General features: G+C 40.3%; 1 protein-coding gene across 1 annotated transcript; it reads right to left on the bottom strand.

Annotated features, from left to right (window-relative positions):
- Positions 1–408: 408 nt before the first annotated feature.
- On the bottom strand, positions 409–8,329 carry spaca4l (sperm acrosome associated 4 like). Its single transcript, XM_034545924.1, has 3 exons — positions 8,182–8,329; positions 1,800–1,910; positions 409–1,335 (listed from the first exon to the last, which is right to left on the bottom strand). The coding sequence occupies exons 1-3, from the start codon at positions 8,231–8,233 to the stop codon at positions 1,091–1,093; spliced, it is 408 nt and encodes a 135-aa protein (XP_034401815.1). The 5' UTR covers positions 8,234–8,329; the 3' UTR covers positions 409–1,090.
- Positions 8,330–11,683: the final 3,354 nt, after the last annotated feature.

Raw genomic sequence — 11,683 nt, 5'->3', positions numbered from 1 at the left:
GCCTCCAGATCACAAAAGGCCAGACTAAACTCCAATTTATATAAACATCACTTTGGTTATTTACTGATGGTTTATGACTGAAGAGCTCTTTTGAAGTGTAGCTTTTGCTTGAGCTGCAGATTTGCTCACACACAAAGAATGTCTCGTGTGCTAAAATCTAGAAACCGAACAGTCGAGTGGCGTCATACCAGCCGTAGCACCATCGCCGCTGTTATGCACCCAAACCTGAAGAACCAGTCAATCCTGCAGGATGGCAACGAGCAGAGAAACTTAAAGAAAGAAAGAACCCAATTCACTGAGACACAACCAAACACAAGGAAGTTTTTTTACCAAATATTAATTTTTATTGCAATCTTCAAATTGTCAACACAGCAAATTTTAGACAATAATGCCCAACTTTTTTAAGAATTTAACTTTAATTTAACTAAATAAGTGAAATTAATATAAAATATCACTTGCCACCTATAAAGCTCACTAGTTATGAGATACTTGTTTTTACACTTTTAAAGATAAAACAAATGAGGTGAAACATGGTAATTAGTGAGCTTTAGTGGCGCTGTTGGCACTTTGGTTTTTAACCTTCGGACTGCACCATGCTAGCCGTTACCTCATTGGCTGCTGGCTGTAGCTTCACGTTTACAGAAAGGACAGTTTCGTTCTTCTAATCAAACTCTTGGCAAAAAAAGGCAAATAAACCCATTTCCCCAAAATGTTGGAATTCCTTTAAATTGTAATGGTGCTAGATGACCTACAAAACCAATCAGTGAACATGCGATTAATTCATCTAAACATTTTACTCCTCATTCAAGTTAATTGTAGGCTACTTTAAACCCTCAACGCTGGGACAGCTTACTGATTAACACAATACAAAAGAAAAGGGGGAATTTCATTTTTGTCATTGAGTAAAGTACAATACACTTCAAGAACAGTAAACACAAGACCCATTTGGAGAACATTTAAAAATGAAAAAATCATGTCTGAGGAGATTTCTTATAGTGCTGATGTGTGTGCAATATGTAGTGCGTGTGTGTGTGTGTGTCAGAGAGTGTGCGAGTGAATGTGTAACTAGTGTCATCCGCCTTGTTTACTTTTAAACCAGGATGTTGGCCACACACAGAGCAGTGATGGTGGCGAGGGCCAGGCTCAGCCCGGAGGTCCCGGGCAGACCGGGCGCAGCGTTGCACAGGTCGGTGTTGCACAGGTCGGTGTTGCAGCATATCTTGGTCATGGAGTAGATTGTGGCGTTGGAGATGCTGGAGGGCAAGGTCGTCTCCTCGCTGACGTTGCACTTGGCCTTTGCTATACAGCCCTTCTTCTTAATGTCCACGACACCGACTGGGTAGTGAGAGCAAACACACACGATCACGTTCTATCGTTGGTTGTGTCGACATGAAATGGTTGCACAGTAAGAGGTAGCACTGCGTGTTGTTGGCTGGTTACTTTAGGTTTTAGATTCAATTAAAAAGACTAGAAATATTCCCCCCCACGTTCAGACTGAAGACATACATCTTTAAAAATGGGCTAAAAAGAAATTACAATATTTAAAAAAAGAACATTTTAAAATCTTAAAAAAACAAAGCTTACGTGAATCCAACCATTTCAGCTTCTTTGCCAACTAGTTTAAAAAGACAACAACTGGTGTTGCATGTGTAACTGCTTGGCAGTAAATCCACTTTAATTAGATAAGCTAGATATGCATTTGGAGAATGCAGTGAATGTAGTTTTTAATGAGTGTGCCGACAACAAAAACCCTCCTTTCTGAGAATGTTGTTGGGTGAGATGTAAAATGTGCCCTTTACCTGCTACCCCGACACCACGGAAGCATTGTTCTCCGCTTTCACATGTGGTTTTAGTCGTAAGGCACAGGTCCCCAATACCAAAGTCGCATTGGTAGCACATCAGAGTTTGAACTGGTATCCACAGATAGTTGGAGGTGGTTGGGGGGGGGGGGGGGGGGGGGGGGGGGGGGGGGGGCAAGAGGGAGACGGAGGCAAGGAGGAGAGAAAAAGAAACATAAAATTAGCATGAATAAGTTTGTAACAGGATATAATTCAGGTTTAAATTATGGGCGATACATTCGTGAACTCCTGTCATCATCTTCTCGTGTTTATCTGAAACGAACTTTGTTTCAGTGTTTATGAACAATTTAGATGATGCAGTTTGGCCGTTAAAAATAAAAAGGTCTTGCATGGTTGACACTGAGATAGTGGTGCCAAGCCAGTGATAATGGACAAGTCAAATGGTTGACCTTTGACATGTAGCACACAGGAGGCTTTTATGGTCGAGGTCATACAAGCACTTGGTAGCACCAGATTCAAACACGTGTACGCCTTTCCCGAAGCTATTTAACTTAATGTTATGTTGTGTACTTTGCAATTCTACTGCCATTTCAACTTTTCAGAAACCTATTCTCCCTTTTTTCCACTGATCTTTCTGTTGATCCACTGATCAACTAAACATTCCTAGTCCCGAAATGGGGATGAAGGTGTGTGATTTTTCCATCTTATCTGTATCCAAATCGCAGGTCTAATGACAGAGTTTCTTGCATCTATTAAAAGATCAAACCAGAGCCCTCACCAGCAACTGAGACCGTTGCCAGACACCGAAGAATACCTGCATAACCGATAACAGACCCTATAAATTAAACCAATTAGTTTGCACGGTGGGAAAGTCGGTTTATAGTCAGGTTTGTTGACCGAAGTCTCCTTACAGATAAAAGGGTCTAGAAAGGTGGTCATACATTGTTGTCAGCTCGGGATTTTCCAATCCAGGGTTTACCAAATGCACGGCAATCAATGTGGATGAATTCAGCACGGAGGGAAATAAAATGCAATTTTAAAAAAAACATACAATTAAAAAAAAAAAGGCCAAACATTGATACACAACCACAGCTTAAAAAAGGATTTTACTCCGAATGATCAGTTGACTTTGAAGGGGGAGTTTCCAGAGCCAGTGAAAACACTTTTATAACAACGTCCATGGCTCTGGAGAAGCTTTGCTAATTTTCTCTCAAATAAAGAGACGCCATTAAGTTGAATGTTGTGGGAAATGCAGAATCCAGAAGTATGAGAACATTGGCCTCAAGACAGCGACAGCTGAAAGTGTATCCAATTACATTAGAAAAACCTAATATGAACTTGTAAACTGTATTAGTCGTCGTAACTCTGATGAAGTAATACAGGTTTTGGACAACAAGCCCTCCATTATAATAAGTGTATTGAACATAGTTCTAGACACGCTCCAAACCAAAATACTACAATTCAGCCACATTTTCTTTCATTTTACAGACGTTCATGCTACTCATTTAGAAAAAGAAAACTAAAAGGATAATTGGAAGTGGTGATCTGTACATAAACACTTTTAAAGTTGTATTTTATAGATTGAAGACAACCAACTCAATGTTGGTATGCCAACACACCAAGCCTAAAAGACAAGCAGCCATTGTGAAACTGACTCATTACTGGGAGGGGAGATACTCAATTATAATAAAAGGTAGTTAGAAACCCGTCACTCCAGTTCCACATTGGCTCTGCATGACTGCATTCTTTGTGAAAAGTACACACCGAATTCATTATACAAAATAGTAGTGTCTGGAGAGTTCTTTTTTAAAAATTTAGTTTAGTTAGTTGAATTTCATAAAGCCCCTCTGGCGCTCACACACACAGAATAACTGTAAGCATATGACTAAAGTATTTTTTTTTTTAAAGGTTGCTGAGGGAAGAGAATAACTATTTGTTTTACTTTTCTGATGTTTTTATTGTGAAACACTGTATAGGATAAGTCTGGTTCCTAAACTGGGACGGGTTCCTGATCATAAAAGGAAATTCAAGGGGACATGAGAGGATTCCCTTGGTAGAAAATAAAAATAAAAAGTGAATTCAGATATTAAATGGAGCGTTGCAATAGTACACAACTAAACTGTCAGTTTATGACCGGTCATATCAGACCAACTAAGGTTGTAGCTTTGAAATCTGAGTGTAATGAATTTAGCAATATCAAATTAGATTGCTTATGAATTTAACTTTTTTTGTACGAAGAACAAAGAATTGTTTTTCAAAAAGGGTCATAGCCTCAATTCAAAGTAATGCCCCTGAAATGGTTATGTTCATTTTGCACTCTGTACCTTTCATCTGTGAAGTATCCAATTCACACAGGAACATATAAAAGCTGGAAGCAGTAGATGTTGAACGCGACTCAATCATTAATGAATTAAACAATTTATCATTTGAACTTTAATGATCATTATGTATTGGCTCACTGGAATGTGTTGACTGCTGTATGATTGATGTTTGCCAAGCCGACACTTCCCAATATGTCACTCAAGAAAACAAAATCACCTGCGCCGATATCTTTGGTTCTGCTTTATTTATTTTCCAGCGTGAACATAATAAAATGTTAGAGAAACGACCACAACTCATTTAAACGGGAGGGTTATGAACTAAGAAATGTTTTAGACAAACAAAATGTGTCAGAGGTGCATTAAAACTTGATCCTGTGGTTCAGGCTGATTTCCATGACGCTCTGTGGGAGATAATCCCAGTCCTGTTAAGAAAAACAAACACGGCCACTCCTTTATACACGAACAGCTCCACACCTTGTCACCTCGGTTTCGGTTACACCCAAATTAAAGTAGGGCTGAAAATCCACCTTCAATAACCCTCATTACACATCTACTCTTATTGCTCCTACTCTATTCTCACACATACAAGTAAAATATATATTATGTTTATGATAAACTGATTTCTTGTCTAAGATTTTTTTTTTAAACAATTCTTATGGTAAATCCCATAAAAAGTAAATGGTATGTGACAATGGTGTTGCCACAACACTCAACACTTCAGCACTCTGCAATGCAGACTGGCCGGACTGAGCCGTCACCACCAGAGTCTGGGGCTGTGGTGAAGTCACAAGGGAACAGTCAACTTTAAAGATGTTCAAATACAGCACAGTGTTTGTTCACTGAAGCGTCTCAAAGTGTGGTTGCATCTTCACCCCCTTGTGATTGCAACAGATAGTTGACAGCGTCTTTCCTAAAAGAGCAGGCTCTGGGTAAAAGAGCTTGTGAAATGGTCTTTGTATGCCATACATAAAGAAGAAGGGTGCAGTCAATCATGTTTGACAACTCGACGGAGGAGGAGATTTGACACGGTGCAGACAGCTTATTGTCCTTCCTGCCAGAGTTTAAGCACATTTACGTCATTTCCCTCACAATCATCGAAGACCTCGATATAGGTGCACAAGTGAATGCACACCTGAGCTAGAAGCATTCACAACCTTTGAACTGGGAATCCTAAACCAGCAGTCACAGTAACCTGCAGGGATGGGCGAAGTACTCGGGGCCTTTCAATTTAGTCAAATACTGTTGTTACAGGGAGGCGCCTGCTTTTAACATTGTATTTAAGTAAAGAAGCACTAACAGCAACAACAAAAAAGACAGAACATTATTATACAGAACTAGATCTAAAGATTGTCAAAATGGGTTCCTATACCAATTTGTTTAATACGGTTCTACAGACTGACATATTTAGCATTTGTAAACAAGAAATTTAAAATTAAATTTTAATTAATGACTAGTAGTTAAGTTACAAGAGCACAGTGTTCACTGAAGTGACTCTTGATGATAATAATAATTCTGTATTGGTGAGTTATTCTGCCTAAAAGTGAGCACGTCACTGCCTTCCCGTTTGGTAACTAGCAGCTCTGGGGTGTGGCACATGACTTATCCCCGTCAATACGCAGGGACAGCCTTACACTGCCCTCTACTGCTCAGTCACTAGAACTACAGATTAACCCTTCAGGTTCCACAACATGTTGAGGAACCCAAAACACAGGCTGGAGAGTAAAGTAACAAAGACACCAACAGTGGCAGAGTTTAAAAGACTAAACTGAAATAAAATACTAAACAAGAAAATAATAGACGTGATTGCAGAGTAATAACCACTCTGATGTGGCATCAGTGCCTTGGGAGGAGTCAGGAGAGCATTTTGTTCCACCCGAGGGCACCAGTGTTGCAAAATATCTTAAAATAATTAGTTATAGGTATTACAAGTATTTATTATAGCATCAGCATTTGGTCATTAAGTCAAGTGTTCTACACGTGTGACTAACACATAAAACAATAAAATCTCTGTTGAATGAAAAAAGCGCTGTACACTAGGGCACCCGCCCTAGTGTATTTGCCTTTTTTATCTTCTGTAGGTGTAAGGATGATTATCTGTATGCTTCAAAGGCGGACTTTACATATTTACATTTCATTACTTTTCATGAACTTGTTTGCCTATTCAACTCAAGAGATGCCGACTCATTGTAGCTTTCCGTGCACAGCGGGCTTGGTGTTATGACATGACTCTCATGGAGTTTGTGCCAAAAACTTCAGCAGTGTTGAGTAATATAACCTTCTTAATGCCGGCCTCATTGAAGGAAGGGATTAGGCTGATGGGAGGAGTATTCGGATTTTTGTGGCAGGAAGATATTTTTCAAACCCTTTTGAATTAATTTGTACAGATTAAGAAATGTTTCACGCTGTTCAATAAAGCAACAACAATTACAATTAGCATTTCTTCAAATTGCAAAAATAAAAAGCAGAAATAAAAAAGGGATACAGTCTCGAGACGACTCCTCCCATGCTGACAAATTTAGGCTACCGACATCCATCCATCCATTTTCAATACCGCTTATCCTCATTAGGGTCGCGGGGGCGCTGGAGCCTATCCCAGCTGACATAGGGCGAAGGCAGGGGACACCCTGGACAGGCCGCCAGTCCATCGAGGAGGCTACCGACATCTGGATTCAAAAGGTGGCAAAGGGTTTTTGTCTATTTTTTTTTCTGCCAGCTGGGGGCTTGGAGAAACCTCCCAGTAGCTTGTAACGGCAACCAGACTGCCATCCGATATCTCCTACTTCTCCCCAGGGTGCAGACACCCATACGCACACATGTTTATCCCTCCTACAGAAAGATGATAAAACTTCACTATGTAATTATCTGCATTTGTGAATCATTCTTCTGTCACAAACAACTATTAGAGGAGGGTTTGAAGGCTAAAAAGAATAAATGGTTTAAATGATTGCCTTAAGAGTTTAGTTTTTAGGTTTAAATGCAGCCTGAATGGAACTATAGATCCCTCTAGAAAAGGTGTGGTTTGAAACGGGAGACCAAAACAAAAGAGTTTACGGGATCCAGGACAGAAATGGACTACAATAGAGTCCAAACACAATGGTACAAGAACAAATGGCAGTGAGTGCACCCAGTCCGTAGAACTTCCATAGAGGTGGAATTTGAGACTTGGCAAGGTGATGAATTTATCATGCAATGGTGGACAAGCCGGGACATGATTCAATCTTTTAAAATCTTCTGGAGGTAAAAAAAAAGAAAACTAAATCCTTGTATCACAAACAGGTTGCCTCACCCCAACCTGTAATAACCACATTAGCGTGAAGCTTGGCATGTGCAGAGAGGGTAAAGAGAGGAAATCTCTGCAGCTACTTTGTCTCATTTGTGGGAATCTTTAGTCCTAAAAACAGGACAACATTTGATTTTACGTAACAACTTCTTCTAAAGAAATGTCAGACACTAGTAATCCACTTCCATTATAAATTACCGGGGACCAAGACGGTGTCCTCAAATTTCTTGTTTAAACTAACCAAGTATTCAGTTTAAAATCCACATTCAATAAGGGGAAATCGAAGCCTGTTTGACATTCTTGCTTGAAAAGTTACCAACATGATGAGCCTCAATGTTCAAAGCAGTTAATCGTATGTCACACGACCAATCATTTCAGCTCTGATGAATTCAACATGATTAACAGTCATTTTTAGCCAACCTTTTCGGTTAATCCGAGCTGGCCATTTCAACAACATACACTTTTAGCGCACCATTTGTTTATTCACTAGGATATACCTCAAGCTCACCATTTGTTTATTCACTAGGATATACCTCAAGCTCACTATTTGTTTATTCACTAGGATATACCTCAAGTGATATCATTATGTAAAAATAACTCAAAACACATGGGTGGCCATCTGTCTCAAAAAGGTGCCCACGTCTCGTTTAGCTCCCCCTGCCCCTGGAAGAAATTAGATTTCACGAGGGTTCGTTTTAAAAGTGACACGCAGTGAGATGAACAACAACGCACGTGTGTGTTAATTAACAAGTCATCATTTTTGGGGGGGTATTTTACTCACCGGTTGCAAAGCAGAATCCGGCTGCGAACAGCTGGAGAATAATTATGTTCATCTTGGGAAAAGGAGCGGAACGAGGCTACAAACTCGACTTTCAGGAGAGACTGCCTACCTGTGAGGACTCAAACCGTTATAATGTTTGATCACCAACACTTTGTTTACGCCATTTATGATCTTCCACCTCCCATCCAAACGTCCCCGTTATCCAATCAGAGGAGGTCCTCTGGGACGTCCACCCAGTTCCTTTTCCTCGAGCTCTCCCACCTGTGTGAATCACTGGGAGGGGGGAGGGGGGGTATTACTTTCCAGCAGGAAGTGTGGGAAAGCTGGGAAAACATTGTATGGCACATTGTTGTATTTAATATTTGATTTATAGTGTTTTGATGGTGCAAGAAAGTGACTTAAATGTTATTTCATGACATTTTAAGCCACTAAGTACATTTATTCAAGCTCTGTACTTTACACGTCTGCTTCATTTCAGAGGAAAATATTGCACTTTTCATCCACTTAGTTTAGATTACGATTTGACCTACAAAATGTATGATATGCTTAATAAATACATCAAATTGTTACAGACTAAACCAGTGATTCCCAACCTTTTTGAATTGTGACCCCTTGATCGGTAGTTTCTCACCGGTCCACACCTTTTGTTCAACAGATCCTACTGCATCGCGGCCGTTAAAATTATAATTCCCATTGATTCTAAGATCATTTTTCTGGTCTCCAGACAATTCAAACTAAATAAATAAATAAAAAAGATGACGAAACCAAAAAAGTACCAAAACAAAAGAAAATCTAAAGACAATAAAAGGAAATTACAGCAACAGCTACATGTCTTGGTGGAACTTCCCAGTGCACACATCAGCTAAAGCCACAACATCATCCCAAAGTTTAACCACTACAAAACTCAATGTTCATAGTAATATTGTTCTCAACCTGACGAACAAGTATGTGCTAGTGGCTTCGTGTCAGATGAAATGATTTCATTAAAATCATCTGGAGGTTTATCCTTGAGGCATTTAACAAAGTGTGAAGACCGGTTCCTGCAACTGAAGCCACAGCACACTTATATAACTAATAATGCAGTATTATATTGTAAATCTAATAATGCTGCATTTTTGTGAAGATTGTAACAAGTTATTTCAAATTGAGAAAATAACGTTGAGTAATAATGTCAAAGCCTGCAGTTGTGCCGTTTTACATACAGCGTTCTCTCCGAAATGTAAGGCTGTCCGGTTCATGTGACAGTTAAGTTGCATACAAATGTTTATGTATGATTTTTTGTTCTGTTTTCAGCTGCAAAAGAGGCGCCACATGTGTATCCCTATAACTGTAATTATTTCCATATCAAAAGTAAAATGTGGTTTTGGCTCTAACAAGTTATACAACGTTTTCAATGTACATAGCCTGTAGAAATTAAACGTATTTGCTCACTAATGACTCTGGATAATATGTGTTTAATTGGCTTGGCGTGTAAAAGAAACGTGTTACTGTTTGTTCCCAAAAGAGTCAACTATCCAAGTTGAAGCGGGCTTGAATCAGGACTGAACTAAAGGAAGAGCGGTCTCTGCAGACTCTTCCTCCCATTGTGAGCTCGGTAAATGAGACGCAGCGGCCTCACTTTATCCCGTTTCAAGCAGAGACTTTGGGTGAGGTGAATTATTCACATGAGCAAGTCTTTTCTTGCCCAGAGTTTGTTCCCGGGGCCCTTTAGTCTGTCTCTGTTTGTCCTCGAGTGTTTGCAAACATCCCCGGAGGAGGACAACAAAAGTGTTTAGGGAATGAATGCCGAGAGGTGAAGCCACAGTTTGTTTGTCCAAGTCAGTCACAAAAAGGCCGACGTTTGTTAGGTGGTGGGCTTGTATGTTGTAGTTTAATGATTATCTCAGCATGTGGCTTTAAAAGGGGGGCTTCTTTAAGTTTCCTGCTGGAGGAGGAGGAGGGGGGGGGGGGGGGATAGTTATGAAATGAGATCTTCAGAGTCATGGTTTGGAAATATTTGCTGAGAGGGAGGTTGTTTGGGCTCGGTAAAATGCCTCCATTGTTTTGCCCACAGATCCTCTGAGTTTTCTCAACTCTTGTCGCTTGGAAAGAAGGCGTGTGGGAGAAGCCAGCCAAACCATACATACTGATTCAAAGCAAGGACGGATACAGTCAATATTAAAATCCAAAACTAAGGGGAAAGAGACGAGGAGGAACAAAAGCAGGGACGTTTAAGCATATAAAAAGAAAGAAATGTACACTTTTTATTTAAACCCCCGTGGGGAAATTCTTGTCTGCCTTATAACCCATCCTTAGTTATTAAGCATCAGTGAAGCGCCTGGGGAGCAACTGGGGGTTGTAAGCGTGGTTCAAAATTGGAAGAATTCAGCCAACAACTTCTCTCGTTCTGGTAGATATATTCTCTGATCACAAGCAATGTACAAGTCCTGAGATTGCAATGCCAGGGGAGTCACAACAACTCTCTCTTAGAACCGGAAGTTCGGCCCTTACATACACAGATTTCGTCACAGGTTCGTATGCATCATCCTAACCTCTGATTGGCGCTGAACTATTAGGGAGGCAGATATTTCCATCTCCTCCTCTCTTCTAATCCTCTAAGCACATAGTATGGCACAATCAAAGACAGTATACAATCACCCTATCACAAAAGTCTCACGCCTTCTACGTGTGTGTGTATATATGGGATATGGTCAAACATTAGCGAGTTATGTGTACAGAAATGAGGTGTCTAACTCGGTCTCTTCTTCGGATCCAGTGATGTTGAATCTTACCATACCATCCTCGCCATCCTCCTCCAACAACTGTACCTCCTCTGCTAACAGAGACATTTGATCTGACGGGGGCAATTTGGAGTCCACTGCTGTGGTGATACACTTCAGGCATAACTGTCTAATACAGGGGATGCAGCAACATCCACATAAGGCCATCACTACTATCGCTATAATTATGGAAAGGAACACAGATATGATTATGCCTTTCCACTTTCCGAACATATTGTTTAGCCAATTGTTCAGGGGGGTGTCTCTACCTGAGTGTTTTGCCAATTCATGGGACATTGCTCTAAGACCGTGTAAGGCCTTAGTGAAAGATCCATCTGGGGCTGTGTTATTTGGAATAAAGGTCATTAAATGATAAGTCATTAGAGAGGTGGCAGACAACTGTCCATGCACTCCATCTAAGGCGTCTCGGGTAGTCAGACACTGGATGTTGAGATTGGAGAGCCAGCTTTTAGGTCAAAACTCCTTTTCTTTCTATCCTTTCATCAGTGATGTTAATCTGTTTTTTGTCTCACCCTCATTCTTCTTTTCTTTTTCCCTTCTTTCTACTGCTTTGTCTTCCTCTTTCTGAACCAAACACATTGTTAATTACTCCAATCCCCCTTTTGAAATAGGACGTAATTCATAAATCCGTCCTATTTCAAGCGTGTTGTGAGGACCAGGGCCCTATTTCTCGTACCTGGCTAACGTGATTAGCGGGATAATTTTCCGGATGAGATTACACA

The sequence above is a fragment of the Cyclopterus lumpus genome, chromosome 11, assembly GCF_009769545.1.
Source record: "Cyclopterus lumpus isolate fCycLum1 chromosome 11, fCycLum1.pri, whole genome shotgun sequence".
Taxonomy (NCBI): domain Eukaryota; kingdom Metazoa; phylum Chordata; class Actinopteri; order Perciformes; family Cyclopteridae; genus Cyclopterus; species Cyclopterus lumpus.
This window is presented reverse-complemented; position numbering and strand designations above follow the sequence as displayed.

Coding starts and splice junctions, on each gene's coding strand:
- spaca4l (XM_034545924.1), bottom strand. CDS start 8,233: ATGAACATAATTATTCTCCAGCTGTTCGCAGCCGGATTCTGCTTTGCA. Junction 1,911..8,181: donor CGGATTCTGCTTTGCAACCG/GTGAGTAAAATA, acceptor TGTGGATACCAG/TTCAAACTCTGATGTGCTAC. Junction 1,336..1,799: donor CCGTGGTGTCGGGGTAGCAG/GTAAAGGGCACA, acceptor CTCACTACCCAG/TCGGTGTCGTGGACATTAAG.